Source organism: Chionomys nivalis, chromosome 15 (genome assembly GCF_950005125.1).
Source record: "Chionomys nivalis chromosome 15, mChiNiv1.1, whole genome shotgun sequence".
In the NCBI taxonomy this organism is placed as follows: domain Eukaryota; kingdom Metazoa; phylum Chordata; class Mammalia; order Rodentia; family Cricetidae; genus Chionomys; species Chionomys nivalis.
The window spans coordinates 67160222-67180599 of NC_080100.1; the positions used below are offsets into that span (position 1 = coordinate 67160222).

General features: G+C 35.8%; 1 protein-coding gene across 4 annotated transcripts in view; it reads right to left on the reverse strand.

Annotated features, from left to right (window-relative positions):
- Nucleotides 1-20378, reverse strand: part of Mctp1 (multiple C2 and transmembrane domain containing 1) — a 600147-nt gene that overhangs the window by 215728 nt on the left and 364041 nt on the right. For 3 of the 4 annotated variants that reach the window (XM_057789474.1, XM_057789472.1, XM_057789475.1), the window contains exon 6: nucleotides 14672-14710. The exons of the other annotated variant lie outside the window; for it this stretch is intronic. In XM_057789474.1, coding sequence (XP_057645457.1) covers nucleotides 14672-14710 — 39 coding nt within the window. The remainder of the gene's footprint in view (nucleotides 1-14671; nucleotides 14711-20378) is intronic. 4 annotated transcript variants of the gene reach the window in all.

Consider the following 20378-nt stretch of genomic DNA (forward strand, 5'->3'; position numbering starts at 1 on the left):
ATGGCTGAACAAGGAACTCTGCAGGGAAATTACCATGGCAGGGCAGTAAGGTTATGTTTAAGATTTAGCCAGTTGCCAGGAAGAGTCTCTGAGCGCAGCATATGAGGAAGGCGAGCATTGACCCTAGGCATATCACCCTGAGGGGAACTGAACGGGATGGGCTGAAGCCTGGGTTAGCTCACATCAAAAGACAAGCTTAGCAAACATTACCAGAGCAGTTTTGTTCACGACAGGCATCTTGCCAAAACTGATATTTTAATTTGAAATGCTTATCGGTTGTCCACACTCCCTCTTTAAATATGGAATTATGACACAAAGAGATTGATTGTTACAGGATTTCAAATAGTTTCGGTTTTCATATAGATGGAACATACTGTGCTCATAGATTATTGAAAATGGTTAGTTAGAGGCTTAAAGGAAACAAGCCAGATGGTACTCAAGTACGTTATCCAGTAAAGCAGAGGCACATTGTCCTCTAATAGTACCAGTAAAGTATACTCTGCCTTATAGATTGCAGACACATCTGTATTCTCACTGTAGTTAATAACAGTTACTAGCTACATTCCTTAAAATACCAAATAGTGTCAGGATATACCCCCTCAGACTATATTTAGATTTTAAAAACTAAAAGCAAAACCTGTCTGTGTAGATTGTAGCATATGACTGAGGAAACACAGTCCAGTCTTCTCTCTGCTATGTACAGTGACCCTTGGGTTTTGTTACCCTGATTGTGTTACCTGTGCAAATCCTAATCCTTCCAAATGAGACCCAGATCCTGCAAGACTGAAGAGAAAGGCATGGCTCGTGTGCTTCAATGAGCCATGTACAGAGTCAGCTCTGTTCTGTATTCTCAGCTCAGAGGCGAGACATGCTTATCTGAGCAGGCCACGGCCAGGAAAAGATGCTAGCCTAAGACGACTGCTTTGTGCTGCAGAAACTAGGCAGGGGAGCAAGTAGCAACTCAATCAAGACACGACACGCTCTATCCTTTACTTTCCTACAGAGTTTATTCCAGGGATTTGCAGCCGGATGATGGGGTCCAATGATTGCTTGCAGAAAGCGCCTGGTGCATTGTGTGGCCTGCTGTGAAGTATCTTCCTTCTAATAGAACAGATCTTTCTCTTGAAGATGATTCACAGTCACTGAGGGCCTCAGAGAAACTCCTGGATTTTATCCTTAACTTTTCTCTCACTGCTTCTTTGTTTTTTTTTTTTTTTGGTTTTTCGAGATAGGGTTTCTCTGTGGCTTTGGAGCCTGTCCTGGAACTAGCTCTGTAGACCAGGCTGGTCTCGAACTCACATAGATCCGCCTGCCTCTGCCTCCCGAGTGCTGGGATTAAAGGCATGTGCCACCATCGCCCAGCTCTCTCACTACTTCTTGATTCAATTTATGTTGCCAGGAAGTTCATTATATTCAAGGTGTTTTAACTATTCACTCTAAGTTTGTGTCCAAGTAGATCTCAAACCTTTATTGTTATGTTCAATGTACATTCCAATTAAAAACCATTATATATATTTTAACCGTATCCAAATATTAAAACATCTACATGTATTTACCAATGATATAGGAAAGAAAAATAATAGTCCTTGATTTGACTTACAAGATTTTCCTTTAAAACCTTAAATGGAAATTTATAAATATTCCAAGAGTCTTTTTATATCTAAAATGGAAATGATCTGTGACCTTTTCTGGGGGAGTATAATATACACTTGAGTTGTTCACGATGTAAGTGCTGGAGTACAGGGTCCCACTCGTGTTTTACACAGCTGATAGCGCCTCTTCCCCTTTGTTACAGTCTTTCACACTTCTGCTTGACCTGACCATGAGGCACACCCTGATGTCATCCTGACTGTTCTACTTTTTCTACACACTTTTCTTCGCCTGTCATAAATCTTTCCTCAATGTTTACGTCTGTCTTGGCATATCCCCGTTCTTTCCATTAAAACATATTTAATCCACTACAATGCTTTTGTAATATGGTTTCTGCAGGTAATTCTCTTATCAGAATCTTAATGCCTGTTCAGTGAAAATCACTGGGAAGAAATAGAAGCATGTTAACCGTGCGGAAGAGATGAAGAAGTAGAAGCGTGCTAACCATGTGGAAGAGATGAAGAAGTAGAAGCGTGCTAACCCTGTGGAAGAGAAGTTCAAAATGACCCTTATTTCGTGGGAAGCTAAACATCTATAATAAAATCTGACCCAATTAGTGTAATCTGAATTGAACTCCTATAATGTTTATTGTTTTCAGGAGAAACACGGTAATTGCTATAGCCACTGTGTAATGCTCTGTCCTGAGAAATGTCCTGATGAATTCTAATATTATGCCTTTGGGTAACGAGAATACCTCTGTGTCACTTACATCTTTTATTTTCATTATTTTGCTTTCAAGAAAAGTAAGCTATAAACAAGACTGACATTCCAGCCGTGCAAACTCTCCCTGGATTTAGATTTGCTCAATGTGACTAACTGGTCAATCTGAGACACACATCCTGACGCTTCTAACAGAAATGATGCTGCTTTCCTCACAAAACACATGAGCACTCATTTTCTCTTTTACTAATCTCATTTAAAATTATGTGTGTGCATACACGTATACATGTGTATGTGTGTGCATGTAAGTACAGTCTCTGTGAAGGAGAGAAGAGTGGTTTAGTCATCTGGATATTTTATTACTGGTGTTTGTGAGCTATGGAATTTGGGCACTGGGAACTAATCATGAATTCTCTATAAAGGAGTATATATTCTTAACTACTGAGCCATCTCTTTAGTTGCTATTTAATTAAATTTTTTAAAATAATTTTTACTTTTTGAGATAATAAAAAGCTAGACAATTTTCTCTGTATGTTTTCAAGGCTTACTATTTTGCATTGGATAATCAGTCGGGGGCTCTTCCCCAGGGAAGACCATTTCTCCAACTCTCAGCATTCCTTCGTTGCCTGCAGTTCTTTGTTTAGGGTTAAAACCTCATGAGCGCCCCCTGTCCATTTTGGTCGTCTATTGGTTTCATCCTTGTTCATGTTCTGTTTAGGCAGCTATGTTGGTGAGACTTCCTGGGGGTGGTTTACAACATTCCTAGAAGACACTCTCACAGAAAATTTCCCAATCTTCTGGCTCTTACAACCTTTCTGCCCCTTCTGTTTTGATTGGTTGTGGTTTTCTTTCACGGTTTACATGTGTTTCAAAGATAAGTTTTTCTGCTAAGGGATTACTATCCTTATGTGGCTAGGCCCTGGAGAAGATGTCCTTTATCAACTTTAATAGTTACCTTACAAATGAATGAGTTTTATTATACCTTTTTATACTGTACACTCCATATTCAGATTTTATTTATATTTCAGCTGTTTGGAGTCTTCTTGCACACTTGAACATGCTCAGGGAAAACATTTTCTCAAATGTATCTCTAAAATGTTCATGAAAATACCGACACTTCATGGGCAGAGAGATATGGGCCAGTTATCAGAGTGACTTTTGATGTCATTATGTGAGATATTTCTCAACTGAACTAGGCTTGATTACTGATTATCAGGTTTTGTAAATGGTATATCAAACACGTCTTTAATAAAGGAGAGACTGTTTTCGCAGAACATGTCCTTGGCTAGACACCCAAATGGAAGCCCTGTCGCTACTTATTCTTCCAGACATCTATTTCTAAAGAGAAGAATGTTGTTTGTGCTCACATCCTCAGGGCTCTTCAGGGAAATGACATCACTGCTTTGGGCCTTAGTTTCCTCATTGGTGGGATACATGTCCCTTAAGAAGTTTGCCTTTTGTTCAATTAATGTGTCACCACTTAACGTTCTGTGCCCAGAAGAGATCTCACCACTGTATCTTGGGTGCCAAAAAGCTATAATTTAAACCTACACATTTGTTCTAAAATCAGATACTTCAAGAAAAAGAGAAAGGTTATTGAGGAATATTGGGAGAAGGAAGAATGGAACCAAGTGGGAGACTAATTTGGGAACAACAGAGCATAGAGAAGTTGAAGGAACCCCGTAGAAGGGAACATGGAAAAGGCAGTAATTACAGTACTGGTCCTCGTGAATCTTGACTTCAAATTACTTGTCTGCATGTCGGCAGCACAAAGAACAAACTCAAAGCAGAGTAAGTGTCCCAAATTTTGCTCTCAAATAAGCAAAAAGTCCTCTTTCCTTTAAGGATTTAAAGAGGCTAGCCTCTATATTCATGGACAATCCATGAACACACAAGAGGAGCAATGATTATTTTGGCAAAAGTACAGAGTAACTTTAGTGAAGGTAGCTCTGTAAAGACAGTAGAAAGGAAACAGCACACCATAACCATTTAGCTGGCTCATGGCAATAAAAAGCTGCAAAAGAGATGTGCGTTGAAACAGGCAGGATAAGTAGCTGTGGCTGACACTGGCTCAGTGGTCACAGCCTGACTTCTCACGGAACTCATTTGAATGTATGATCTCCAAATTCTAAAGGGAAAATGTACTTTTTGAATACAAGTGATTTGAAATCAAAAAAAAGAAAATAGCAAAGACTCTAAAATATAATAACTTCCCTGCAATGTCTACTGCTACAAAATCATTGCCAAAATGGTTTTCTTTTTCTATATTTTGATGAAAGAGAAATTTAAACACAGAGGCATACACACAGGGAGAATGACATGTGATGTCTGTAATAAACACCACAGTCAACAAACAGCCGGGAGTAAACAGTCCCCCAAAGAAGCGTGGTCCTACTCACACATTAACTTGGATCTTCGCTTCCAGTACAGTGAGACTATGCATTCTGCTCATGAGCTGCAATGTCCCTGCTTAGTTACAAGAGTCTTGTACAGTTAAAATAAAGGGTGATAACAGAATTTGTTTTGAGGCTTTTTTTAATGGCCCACATAAATGTCAAGAGGAAAAGTGTAACTACTGAAAGCAAAATTGAATACAAGGAAAAGAAGAGACACAATGGATGACAATTGTTCCAGAAGAAGGGGAAATGCAACCCAGAGATTTGGGGAATGACAGTTTAGGGAGACAAACATCTCCCTGAGATAAAGACAACCCTCACTGAGTAGCTCAAACATGTTCTTAGGCAAGGGAGAAGAACTTTTGAAAGTTTATATTGATGTTTCAGGGACAGTCTTAAGGCACCAGAGGATCTGGTCATAAACCAGTAAGCGCTGTAATAGTGCAGTTACATAAGAGGGAAACAGATGGCAGAGTTCAGTCAGCAATGATTAAATCAAATTCTAATGATACTTAAAACAAATTCCGTGCAAATTCAGTATCATTTTCATTTAAATCAAAAGCAGAGTTAATGCTTACTCATTCATATTTTTCAAAGAAATAGCAATGACTATTTCTTGTACATCTCCTAGATGTGTTGCTTATAATCACTTTGATAAGAGTAAACCTTCTAAGAACAGAAAGGTAGCATTAACAAGTCCGTCTTCCAGAGGGAGACAAAGAGCCTCTGTGCACTTGTCTCCTTTTCCTGGGAGGTCTCTGGAACTGTAGTGCTTAAAACCTGACTAAACTTACTCCTGCAAAGAACAGCTATGAAGAAAAGTTTTCAGAAGTATAAAATTTTTAATGTTTTTTAAGTGAGGACATAAAAGATTTGTTTATATGACTTAGAATTAAGGCCACAAAGAAGGAAAATGAAAACATATGCCAGTGAACCTGCTTTAAGAGCCAGAATTCTTAATTCCCAATAGCTAAAAATTAAGAATATTAATATGAAAGCATTTCAACATTATTCAACATTATCCTCCAAAAGAAAGACTGCACAGAGAAGTGAGATTCAAACACTTCATTTTCTGAGAGTTCCTAAAAGCAAACAAATATTTAGCTAAATTTTGAGGTGTTTTTGAGAGTACCTAATTATTGTCAAAATCAAAACAAACCAAACAAAATAAAAGCAAACTAAAGGTAAAAAAAAAAAATACATCCAGACACTTTGGATATTTGGAAACTACGGTTTCTTCTCTTGAGTAGATGAGTCTCTTTGTCTTCTTCACCCCTGACGTCATTGAGGGCAAAATGTGAAGGTGTTTTCTATAGGTTTTAGAGTTCACTTACTGTGCTTAACTGCTCACTACTATATCTCCGAGTCTGATGTTCAGGACAGAGAATATAAGTACTAAGGCACATCACACAGTTCTAACATGAAACAGACAACATTGTTTCTTTAGTAAAACAATTGTGCTAATCATAGACTGTGGGATTGTTTTAAAATACAGAAGAAGAAATTTTATTGATAAAACATTACCTAGTTAAATTCTTTACAAAACTTCTCAAATTTGCTGGTATGATACAATTGTACAATAAATACAATGAAATGACTTCATTAACTTGAGCTCTGAGCTACATCCTCAGTCCTAATTAATTACATTTTAATAAGCTTAAATTTCTTTTCCTTTAGAAAGTACAGTGCCCTAGTCTGCCCCTGAGGATCAGTTATAATGAAATCATGGAATGCTGATAAGAGTTTAGGGACGGTTCAACGTTAAAACTATCCTGACAAGGAAGCAATCTTACTGTACTATTTTCTCTATGCTTTTGTGATAGCAACTAGGATTGTAGTGGTCCAGCATCTTACATCATGATTGCAGTGGTCCAGCATCTTTCATCATGTCCAAGGCTTAGTTAGGTACTCAATAAATTTTGTTAATTGATTAAGTCATATTTGATTAAAATCTTATATTTTTACCAAACATGAAAAAATAAAGTAGAAAAAGTATTTAATATTTGTCACTATTAATAATTTAAAACTAGACAGAAATGTTTTACAGATTACTATGTTTAGTAATCTGTATCTATTTAACCAAATACATTTCTTAGTGAAACAAATCATGATTTTATAAGTTGCTTGCTTAGAGTTTGGTCAGGTAGCATTGCTTATGGAAGAAATTATCAGGAAAGGGTTTTTCATCTAAAATATCGTTTGATCAGTAATAAAGGGCTATGGTTTGTTTACATTTACACTTTATAGTTTTCAGGTGATACACTATCACAGTAGAATCTAATCAATAAAAAATTCTCTAAAAACTACACTTACATTTCAACTGTTGTCTTTCTTGATACCATATTTTTAAAAACATTACCCTATGTATCAATTCTAGTTTATTCATTTATTTATTATTGGTGTGTGTGCGTGTGAGTGTGCATATGTGTCTGTGTGTGTGTGTGTGTGTGTGTGTGTGAGAGAGAGAGAGAGAGAGAGAGAGAGAGAGAGAGAGAGAGAGAGAGAGTCATCTTGTGGGGTCTGGGAAACGATCTCAGGTCACAAGGCCTGTGGAAATGTGCCCTTACCCATTGAGCTATTTCTCTGGTTCATTATCTTATTATGTAACTTAAAATATCTTCTGGATTTTAGAGAATCAGCTTGCTTTCTTTTTAATCATCATTTCTCTTCACTTCGATTTATAAATATTTAAGTAATTGATCCACAAGTGAGGCAACTTTAAAAATAAGGTTGCAGTATCGTATTGAGTGTGGGATCCTAGCTGTGTAAGAGCGTTCACTCTATATAAGAGGAGGCAGTATCAAAAGTTATATTCCCCAGTGAGTTTAAATAGTAAGTGGAGATAAAGTATTACCTCTAGATCCAGCACAAAGCAAATATTTAGAGATAACATTAGCTCATTTAAAGCTGTAGATAGTATGTGACCGACATGGAAGCTGTACTAGTACTGCTTTCTAGTCTTCTTCAGCTAAAAGCAGAGGGCACTTACCTAACTGTTGGCTTAGTATACAAAGAGAAAAGCTATTTATGAATTTGGTGGTTGGGGGTTTTAATGATAAAGATTTAGGAATAAAAACCAAAACTATTAGGTGCACTTAGACCCTCCCTAGTCCCTAGGCTATACTTTTTAGATCCTCCTTAGTCCCTAGGATGTACTTTTTAGATCCTCCTTAGTCCCTAGGCTGTACTTTTTAGACCCTCCCTAGTCCCTAGGCTGTACTTTTTAGACCCTCCCTAGTCGCTAGGCTGTACTTTTTAGACCCTCCCTAGTCCCTAGGCTGTACTTTGTAGACCAAGCTTCACTATTTTTATCACTCATCAGTTACAAGTTTTAGTTTATTTTACAACCCACATTCTTATGTAAATTAAGGTCTTTATTTCAAGTGGAATTGTTCATTTATTGCTGTGAACTAATATGAAATTTACAATAGATCAACCCAGAGTAGTTATTATTGGTTACAACAATAACAACAAAAACAATAAGAAAAAATAATAACAATAGCAACAACATTAATAGAGAAGAAAATTATCATCACAACATCAATATCAATAAAAGTAACACCAATAACAACAACAATTAAAACAATAAATGCAGCAATAGACAATAACTACAGTAATAAGTGTAACAACTCCCACAATTACAATAGCAGCGGCAGCAAAGATCCGGCATTATGATGAGCCCTAAACAAAGGCACTGATTTTAATTGGGGGAACACAAACCAATCGTGAATTCCAGAGGAGCCTTGAGTCAAATCATTGTGTACATATTAAGTAATACTTCAATGTCCATAAGAAAAGAGACTTCAAAGTGAGGTGGAGCGGCAGTAAGACCGTATTAAAATTATAAATCAACATTTAAAAAGTATTGAGCACAAACACAGACATCAACTTGATAAAAGACAATTGCCAAAATTATCCTGAACAATGAATGGCTGAACTGCTTCTGTTGAGGATTCTAAATTATCACACTTCTAAGACTCATTAGTTTTGAACTATTTAGGTCTATTTTTACCTTCAAAATATTTTTGAACTGTAAATAAATTTCTCTTCAAAGATGAAAAAAAATCAAACTACAAGTCTAACTACAAGTCAATCATATTTTTAGAACAAAAATCTAAAAGATAATTTTTTCTTCATAAAAATAAAAGTCCAGTTTTACCTAAACTATTGACTATGAAAATAATTTTAAAACTGTACATAAAATAAATCATAAAAATCTTTTTTAAGATTTTGTTATCAATTGGAATGAGGATTAACTCTCAATCTTTTATTTAAAGTGATACTTTACAATTAGGTCAGTATGCAGATCCTGAAACATAATTCACATTATTGTAATGTAGGAAGTCTTCAAGAATCAAAATAATCACAAGAGAAAAAAATGTCACCCTAAAATTCAAATGTCAGAATCAAGTCAGCATTCTAGATGTTATGATTTTTTTTATATGCATGTGACAAATTTCTTTTCATTGGTGCAATTTCAAACATTTAAGAGATTAGAAATATTTATAAGCTCTTATGCAAATCCATTGCATAAAGAGTCCTGGTCAGATAATAATTGTTCATAAAAATCAGGATCATGGGATGCTTCCATCCTAGCAATAAACAATGATTTAGACTATTGACTAAGCCAACTAGGATTTTTGTAGTAAAGTCCTTGTAAAAGTATGAATTATTTTCATTTGAGTATTTAAAGTAATTAAAATGAATAAATTATCTATAATCTATTTATGTCTATCATCTATCTATCATCTCTCTATCTATATCTATCTGTCTACCTACCTATCTATTGGTATGTATGTATCTGTCTGTCTGTCTATCTCTCATCTACCATCTATCTACCCATCCGTCCACCATCCATCTACTGACCTATCATCTACTCTTCCACCATGAGTCCATACACATCTCCGTGTCGACTTTCTGCTCCACTAACCTGGAGTTTGATCCATTAGTTCCCCCTTCTAATCAGCTCAGGGAGGAAATTAGTTGGCATTTTATTAACACATCAAAGGGACAAAGGTCAGCTGTCAATCATGTAATAAACATCTTAGATGTGGGACATACGCTTAGTGGATTCCATCTTGTGCTTAGGGGTACATTTTAGCCTTTGAATTTAAACCAGATCATCAATATTCACTCCAGAAAGATCCACAACATTTATAAGTTCATCAAAAGTAGTCAAATATATGTAATGCCATGGTTTTAGAAAATCTCTGTTATTATGAGTTAAAGTACAAAAATCTAATTTTATGTCTACAGGGAAATATTCTCAAAACATCAAGGAAAAATCATTTTAATGTAAGATCTAACTATGGCTTCATATACTTCGTGGAATAATCAAATATTATGCTAATATATAATGTTTATAAAATATATAAACTTGTTACAAATGTAATAACTGAGGTCCAAATACATGCTGAATAATAGAACTCCTCATTGCCGTTCACCATTTGTTCACTGTTGACATTTTAATATCCCAGAACAATTAATTCTGATAGAGGATATTATTTTATATTATTTTTAAAAAGGAGTTCCTAATAATAATATAGCCCAAGTAAGGAATTTAAATGAAAGTTTGTTTCCTTCAAAACACATAAGCGTTTCCCATGTTCAAAGACATGTACATATAATTATAAATGGTGTGCTAAAGTAGAAGCTGAGAAAGTCTCCTCCCAATAGTTTCCATTCATTACTACCTTATCCTCATCTTTATAATCACCTGTTTACCAGCAAATGATGTCTTAAAAAAGACCCCATAATCACTAACTAATATCTTTTTCATCATGTCTATGTGTGATGTTTAAAACTATGTTCATCTGTTTCTGTCCCCTACTTAAAGCAGTTACAAGTCACTGATGAATTTTTAATGTGTCATGCAAGGGACCAGGTTAACTATGCCCTGCAGTCTTATGGAGCTCAGTATTCCCTAGTATAAATTCATGATATCTTTGCCTGAAGTCTTATCAAAATTGCTTCATTCAACCAACGGGTAAAGTATTTCATTAAAATCATGCTAAGTGATTATAATAAAAAATCTTTGTAAGAAGATGTATTACTAAAAGAGATGTAGGCTGTCAAATAACAGATCTAGTAATGAGATACCACTAAAATAATCTACATTATATTATTCTAAGAACAGAATTTTAGAGAAAACAACTAAAAATTGTTATAGTTAGAATTTTTTTTTTTGTTTTGTTTTGTTTTTTTTCGAGACAGGGTTTCTCTGTGGTTTTGGAGCCTGTCCTGGAACTAGCTCTTGTAGACCAGGCTGTTCTCGAACTCACAGAGATCCGCCTGCCTCTGCCTCCCAAGTGCTGGGATTAAAGGCGTGCGCCACCACCGCCCGGCATTATAGTTAGAATTTTGACAAGTATATCTCTATATGATTACAATAGCATTTTCTTTTTAAAAATAATATTTTGATTTGCTCTTTGAAAATTTCACACATGCATACAATATATTTTAATCCTTACCAACCTGTCACTACCTATGGTGCTAACTGCCCCCAGAACTTCCCAAACACATCTCCTTCCAACTTTGTGTCTTTTTAAATTATTTTCTCACAGACTCCAATTAGAGTTGGCCTAGTGCATGGGCGTGGCCGTGCACTTGACTCGGAAGGTACACCTACAAAGAAAAGCCAATCACACTCAGAAGTAATCAACTGCCAGTAGCACTTCAGCTAAAGGTTAAGTAAAGCTAAATATTGTAGTAATATTCTTCAGATAATGGAACTAATTTATTGAAAACATATGTTTATTATTTTTTATAAGGTAAGTTCTCACTGTACACCACAGGCTGCTTGGAAAGCATAATTCTGCCCTATCCACCAAGATGCTTAGCAGTAACTTACTTATCATTACTCATTGTAACCCCAGATAAACTCTCCTCTGGGTTAAACACAGGCATGCACAGCCGGCCAACAGAGACAATTATTTCATTTCCATTTTTGTTTTGACCCCATAAAAATCTATTCAATATATATATAAAAGCTTCTCTTTTGGTCGCATGGAATATTCTTGATGAATAACTTAACCTTAAATAACTTATCAATGATAGGCTTCTTCTGAAGAATAAAGAGCTGAAATAACCCAAAGCATCACACTTTCCCTGCTGAGGTGCATTTTGTCACATAAATGGAACTCTTTGACCTGGGTGGCTACCCAGCTGTCTGGTTTGGGTCGAGGCTGAATTTCTGCTTTTCTCTAACAACACTCTTTCATTACAGACAAGCATAAGAGGGGTTTAAAGTGTACGTGATGGAAAGTGCAGTTAGTGAGAGACCACAGTGACCATATTCATGGACGCTATCACACTCAAAGAGATGCTGTGGAATTAACTATTGGCTGATTTTCATGCAGTTGAAATCTAGTCCATACTTTGACATCTTGCTCTTCACAGATACCTGGAGGTGCATTTTCTCCACTTTTATAATGTGATAACAATTGACTTACAATAATCAAGAGGCTTGTCTTGAATATTATGAGGTCCCTGTCTTCTGGAGCACTGTTCTATTATTTCAATAGTATATACTATCTCACAGCATGTAAGTACCACAACTGTTTCCACAAGAGTCTACTATTGACAGGGGTGTGGCAAATAACATGAACAAAATATGAATAAAAACCTTATAGCCAAAAGTGAAGTGACAAGCAGGTATTTAGACAACAGGAAATTTTATGAGCTATTTCACCTTGTGTACAAGATATTCACGTTACAAAAGGAATACCAGTGGAGTGACTCTCATGTCATCATTGGTGTTCAAAGACAAACTTTAGATTGAAGTCCTGCCCTGAGGATGACAGATGATCTCATTCCTGCAAACTACAACTCCAGAGGAGAAAATTGTTTGTGTCTATAGGAAAAGCCAGTGGTGAGCATGGTAACCACTAAAAATACCAGTGCTTCTATTTGAGTATGATTCAACCATATTCTTTCTAAACTCAAGAGAAGACTTCTCCTATTAAGGCCCAGATTTTAAGGAGAAGATCACAGCTTAAACACCAGGAGCCTGTTTGCACAACCCTAGCTCTTAAACACTGCTGCTTGGAGAAAAGATTCAGAAACAGTGCCAACTTGGGAGGCGTGTGAAGACCAGCAAAGTAGATAACAATTACAAATGTGAAATGTCCCATGCATTTTTGAGTACAACACTGTACTTTTATAACACTTTCTGGTGAATATGGAAAGTGCTTTAAGGCAGAGTAAAAATCTGAATGAATTAACAAGTGCTCATTATATTCTCACAGGAAAAACCAAAATGAGTGAGCTGATTTCAACTCACTCAGCATTTAGAGTCTCTATGAAAAAGTACCAAGTTAAAAATTCCCTTAGTCTAATATTAACACCTGTACTGAATATAATCTGTCAACTACTCAAATGAGTGCTGAATTAGACACAGGCATTTTTCATCTGTGGTGGCAAATTTTCAATGTTTAAACTGATAGTTAACTGTAAAACATTAAGAATTTTATATACAAACATAATGGAAATAATATATTTGTTATTCATTTAAATTTTTTATAGATTCAAGGAAATTATGTGGATTTATATTTACTTTATCACTAAGATTAATTAAACAAATTAAAAGTCCTATAAAAATCTGCCTACCATCTATCTATCTATCTGAATGTATGTTAGAATGATTCCTTCTCTCAAGCCAGAACTGGCTTTTACTTCTTTCCCCTCAGCCCTTTAAGTGCTGGGGTTTCAGGGATTAGGTGCCTTTCAATATACACAGTCAAAAATGATACTTCTATTCTCTCTTCATATTTCAATAAAATAGACTATTCATATTCATTAATGCCAAATACTATGTAATACCAGTTCTAGTTAAACTCATTTGGAAGATGATGGGTTAGTAGGTTTTCACACAGAAATATCATCATAGAGTCACAGGATGGGGAAAGTCTTATGTACATTTTAGAATCAACACATGTAATATAATATTAATTCTAAAGTACAGTTACAGCAATAAACAGTTCAACCATTTCTTTATGTCTTTAAAGTTTTATTTTGCCTAGAGAAACAGTGGACACGCGTCTTTCTCCAGCATGTGCTTCTTGACAGGTCTTAGGGTGAGTTAACTCTTGGTTGTCAGCAGAGACAGAACTGGAGAGTAACGTAAGACATCACAGTGAACATAAAAAATATTTATTATACATATGTTCTTAATTCCCAGTAAAAGGAAAGGAAAATGATGAAGTTGAATAACAACTCAAGAGCATGATTTTTATCAGAATGGAAGAAAAAAGATTGCCAGTGTTCCAGGGTCTAAAAAAATCAGAACTATTAAAAGGAATATTGACTTTTTAAGTAAAAATTTGAATAGATGTCATTTTATCCAAGGAAATCTGTTTACTTTTTTTAAGTATGGAAAAGTTCGGTTTCATGGTAGGTATCTATGCTCAAGAGTGATGCCGTCGCCAAAGATACTGACATCACCAAAGCTGCTATGTGTCTTGCATATACGGTATATGGAAAGCTCAGGGCATTTCCAGAGTCACCACTCCTCTCATGCCAGAAGTGCGACAAGGTACTGAGGGAGAACTGTCCTCAAGTTCCAATGACACAAGGACTTTTGAGTTTAGAAAGCCGAATACTTAATTTTCTGTGAACAAACCAGAAAGTTTCCTGATTACTTCTGTTGGAGCCATCCCAGCCCTGGTCTCGTCACTTTCATCCTGGAGCAGAGTGATTTTGTAGACCCTGTGGTGCAGAGTGGAGACTGAGGTAGAGAATGAGGCTGAGGAGTGGCTAGAGAGAGGCCGAACAACGCTCGGAGCGCTCTGCCACAGTGAGATTTCTAAGACTTAGAAAGCGTCGCATGATTGGCTTAAAGTTTATGGGAGGGAAAAGAGCAACTGGCAGCGATGAAACTTTGTGGGATAGCTGGGGAAATGAGAGGAATTGAAGCAGCTAATAGTCTTCTCCACAAGGAAAGCTGAAGATCACATGCTAAGAATTACCTTACTGGATCTTTTCCAGCTCTTCCTCCTTAGCATAGTCTGTGAATGAAATAAAGCACTTCATTATCTTTCATCCAGCACAGAGCAGGGCAGCCTTGTTTTTAGGGGATATGTAACATTTATTAGCCCGTTAAATAGCAAAATGTTTCCAGCAATAACTATACAAGATCGCTTCACAGACTCACAGACACACACACACACACACACACACACGGGGGGGGGGGGGGGCGGAATGAATGCTCAAGCAATTTCTTTCTGGTTCAAAGATCACTTGCATTATTCTTTGTATGAAGAGGCGAGACTATATTTTAAATATAATGGAATATTTGGAATTGAAATTAGTTAATTCTAAAGTAAAAATACAAATTGAGTTTCATGATTTATAATTGTCCTTTTAGGAGGTGAGGTTTGAGGGTATACCTTGACTTAATTGGGCATATAGCATTTTTTCTTCAACTTATATCTAAGGCCAGTTGCTTTGGGCATATTTTAGAGACATTTATAGATTTAGTTATTTTTAACTAAATCCTTGTCTACAATGTTTCCAACTCAGGAAAAGCCTGCTTAATTGTTTTTATTTTTTCTAAAATATATCCTTTATAATACTGTTTCTGTCACAGTGAGAGGTTGGCTTGGCTAAATGTTTTAATTAAATGTCTGGAGATTTGTTACAAGTGCTTAAGAATACTGGTCTCTTGTATTTGCATAAAGTAAAACACAAAGCTTCCCAAATTTAAATAATTCTCCCATTTACTATTAAACATTTCCCTTAAGCACCTATATATAAACTTTCCTCTTTGCCCTATCGTGCCTTATGGTTGTGGTTAAGACAAATAGAGAGGAAAGTAGAGAATGTTTGGGGGAAAGACTGTGGCTTCTGTGTTAGGGGCGATATCAATGTCAAGAGCTCCATCTCTTTCATCAGAATGCACTATGAAGAAGGTCCATTCTTGAACGCATTCATGCCTCGTTGAAATACATGATAAAACGTGCTTTCTCATAAGACTAAGCCCTCCTTTGGCCAATGGAATTATGTAGCAACTTTAGAGTAGGAAATAGGAGAATTGTAACATTCACAAAAATATATTGCTGTTATTTTCTCTACTGACCCAAACATGAAAGAATGGTGTATTTCCAAAGGTTATAAAAATTCACCTCCCTGATTTTCAAAGAAAGAACAAAATGGTGTTACCAAATACTACAAAAAAGATAGTTTATATTTTCTAAGTGCTAAGGTATAATTCAGTTTGTAGCAACACATCAACTATTAGTTTGGAAGGAGACATGGTGAATACCTAACAGACTATTGATGCTGGATTATTGCTATTGATGTTAGGTGAATGATTGTCTTCACCACTGACCATCACCAAAAAAAAAAAAAAAAAAAAAAAAAAACACGATCACCTCCTCCATATCACCAAAGGTCATGTGCAACCAAATTCTTCAGTGGTTAGTCATATCTGCAAGAGATCCCCAAGCAAGAGTCCCATGATAAAGGTTTGACTTTGTCACAAAACAGAGTCTCAGTGCATTTGATCATGGCAATTTTGAGTCAAAACAAATCAAGAAATAAATATTAAAATTCCTTAACTAGTGGTTATTTATTAATACCATTAAGCATCTAAGGATCTTATAAAATCAGTTCCATAAGAAGTATTAGGCTGTGAAAGTAGTGAGAAGTGTGGACTCTCATGGAAAAACATTTAGGGACACGTGCTTCTGGACAGAGCAACAGAAGCAGTGCACACAGTAACTTCTGAGATACAAAACAAAACACATCTCTGGCTTTTTATGTCTCTCAAATTTTGGTGGTATTTTTCAGACAGGGAAGCTGATATGAGAAAAACAGCATGATTTGGCAGCTACAGGTCCAGTTCATTCTCCTGAATCAGGATCAAGAGCTCAAGTCAAAATGGCCCCAAATTTTATAATAAAAGTTCTACCTTGTTAACCAAACCTACTAGCTTATCAACTGATTAAATGTCACACACAAAAGTTTTTTTTCTTTTTTGGGGGGATACTTGGGTTAAGGAAGGCTCAGTTATAGTAATTCAGTAGAAAAGTCAAAATAAAAACAAATGAAGTTAAGAGATGGATTATTACTCTTGTCATCTTTCCTACTATGAGATCTACTAAAGAAGAAAGGTTATTTGGGGGAATGTTAAGAATAAAAGACAAAGTAAATTCTAGAAATATAAGATTTAAATTTCATTCTATGATTGTACTTCAACAGAGAAACATATGAGTTAGGTTTTCAAGGTGTCAGTGCTTATTACTAGAGCACCATTTTGGTTCTTCATTAGCAACTCAGTCTTACTTGAGAATTTGTGACATAAAAATGTGGCCAATGATAGAATTGTAAAAGCAACTGCTTTAAAAAGATTTAAAATTTCATTTTAACTTTCTTTTGTTAGAATTTTAGCCTATTATTCTGCTAATATGCATACAAAAAAGCATAAATAGTACACAATCTTACAGAACATATACAGTCAACAATTCATAAATAAAAATGTCTTCAAACATTGTATAAAAGTTATAAGACATCAAAATTAAACTAAAGTATAAAAATTATTTTTAACTCATCAAAGGCCATCTAGTATTAATTCATATGTTTCTGGGGATTTTCTAATTTTCAGCCCTAGTCAAGCAATGTGTAGGTCTGTTTATGTTATCTAAGAGAGCATGTAACACAAATGAACTCACTTTTATGTCACAAATTCTCCAATGAAGAAAGCTGTGGATTGAACTCTGCTCGAAAAAGAAAAAGAGCCAGAAAGAACTCAAACATACTGTCAAAATAGGACACACATGTATGTATTACATACGTTTGCAGGTTCAAAACAGGACATGCAATCAAAACAGAAATGATAGGTGTGCCATGCAGCCACCTCGTGCTGCCCATGGAGACTTTGGCTTCTTATACACACAATGCTGGGGACTCAAAAATAGACGTACACATATTTGTTCACATCTGGAAATTCTAAAAATACATCCAATCATGTACTCATGCTGGTTTTTATATTGGCAATGACAAAATACATTTGCTCGTTGTCTTTCCATGCATCTTAAATTGCTGTAATTAGATGCTATGTGTTGACAAAGTTTTAGTAAGTGGGATAATAGGCTATCAAATTTATTCTTTGGATTAACTGATTTCCAGAAGTGGCAATCCACACAAGAAGAAACCACATTATTCATGGAGTGCATTGTCAGCATGTAATGGAGTCTACTGAACTTACAAAACAGCTGGTTTAGAAGTCTTAGGGCTCTATGATACTAAGCATTCTGTGTTTTCAGTTCTTCCTTACTGTAAGTACTCCACTTCCTACTTGATTGTTAGGACATATTTATTGAGGCTTTTAAAACTCATCTCACCCTTCATTTTAAATTATGTAAAATATTTAGCAAAGTTTTATAAACAGATGAAAATATGTGTGATTGTGGAACTAAGTTTCAGTTCCAAAAACCTAAATTAAATTATTTCTGAGCTAGTAAGCAAAGAGAACCTCTTGTGTTGCTGTGGGTGGAGGAGCAGTACCGTACTCTCATTACACATCATCCCCACTGACAAAGACCAGGAAGCATTCCACCACTGACAGTTACAGGATTTGAGTCTGAATTCTTTTCTGAATAAATTGTTCTATCTCAATAAATGTTCCTGTGTAATTTGTGCAAGATTAGCATGCCAATTTCACTGAAGTGGTATGTTTGTATATTTGAAGTGTAGGGAAAATTGAAGTTGAAGATATATTGGATTTTTGATTGTTCTTAAACAAGAAATGGCAAATGTGTCCCACAATATACTTTATTAATATGAGAACGATACAGCTAAGCATTAAAACAGTAATTTTAAGAATTTACCACAGGGAGTTAGATCATTATTTAATTATGACACAATGGAGTTTATAGCAACCACAATGACTTGGCTATTAAAGTTAGAATAAAAATTACATGAGAATGCCCTCCCTGCTCTTAGCCTTCTAAAGTATGCTGCACATTACTAATTGTTACAGTCGCCCTACTGAGCACCACTCCACCAGAAGTACTTGCTCCAAACTGTCTCTTTCTCACTGACTAATCTTTCCCATCCTTCTCGCCCAAGAGTTGGTCCCAGTCTCATGGAATCACTGCCGTACTCTCCAGTTTTATGAGACAAACTTGGGTGATTCTAACCAAGAATGGGATTAGTATGTGCTCTTCACCTCCATTATTGTCCAGTTCCATCTACATTACTGTAAAATCCTGGACTTCATCCTCTTTGGAGTTGACTGCTATTCCACTGTGATTTTTTTTTTAAACAGATGCTTACTTGTGAATTTTAAAACTTAGAAAGTACTGTTGATAAGTATAACTGGATTTATAGAGCTTGAAAAGGTATCAATAGAATAACTCTTTAGGTAAAATAAAAAGCAAAATCTCAAAAATTTTATGCATTTATAGGCATATACTTAGAAACTCATATTTCAATATAACATAGGATGTTAGAATACCTGGAATACTAGATCCCAGTAGACTTTCCCATTTTCTCAGTTTAGCTTTTGTCCATCCCCTATCTTGCTACTGTACTGCCAAGCACATGCTTTTTGGCTGATCACAACCATGATGATAAGCTAGAAACTTTTCTCTTCCTCCTAGGGTGTGACCAAGGTCGAGGAGTGTCTCAGCCAGAGGCTGACCTGGGTGCCTTCCTGGAGCCCTGGTTTAGTTCTGCCTGAGACATTTGTTTCTCTGAAGAGAAGAGGGGCCAGAGAAATTAGTAACAGGATAGAAGAATGCACTATTTCCCAGTGTTCAGCAGAAAAATCCAACACAAATGGAGACTCTGAAAGTAGAAGGTATGGAGTAAGGCAGTGAACAAAGACAGCAAAGAAATTAAGTACTCAAACATAAATAGTCAAAGTAATTTGAGTTATGGAAATATCATGAAAACTGTCGTGTCAAAAGTGAATGTGGCTGGAGGAAAACAATGAAGAGGAAGGAAACAAGGAAATTAAATGGGATTTTGATGAATAGCTTTTCTATTACTCATTGATTTCCCTCACATTTATGTGTAAGAAGTCACTGACAGTCAGCTCTTAGTTGCTACATTTTTTTTCTAATTAGAAATATTTGGCATCTATGATGTAAATTTGGGCAGTCACTGAGGTTGGGGGTTGGAATTCAAGTACTGTTGAAAATAATGTGAAAAGGTCTTTGTCAATGCTCACATTTCATTCTAAATCAGGAAAACTCAGTAGCTTCTTGATTGATAGGTTGATAACTAACTCAATCAATCCCTTGAGCCCTCAGGCTGATGCTAGGATATTTAAAATGGTTCTTCTAATGGAGAAATTCTCCTGAATATCCATGGCCCAAATGACCAGAACAGCAGCCACACCATCTAAGTCTCTAGTAATACTTAAAGTGTGTGGTTCAGGGATACATGGGACTTTGGGCAGCAGTTATCTTTATTTATGAAGTGCTGTCCTGAATTAAATAGCAAAAAACATCAACACAGGAATATTCTATCACCAAATTATCTTGACTTGTTTTTAATCTCTTCCAGGCAAGCCTGCCAATCCCCCCATCTCGCCTGAGAGCTCTATTTGGAACCTCATCCTTCACTTAGGTTCTGCACAATGGCTTCCAAACTGGTCTCCAGGCCTCTATTCTCTTTCCTTTAATGCATTTTCTATAATGTATGAACAGAGATAAGATTAATTTACAG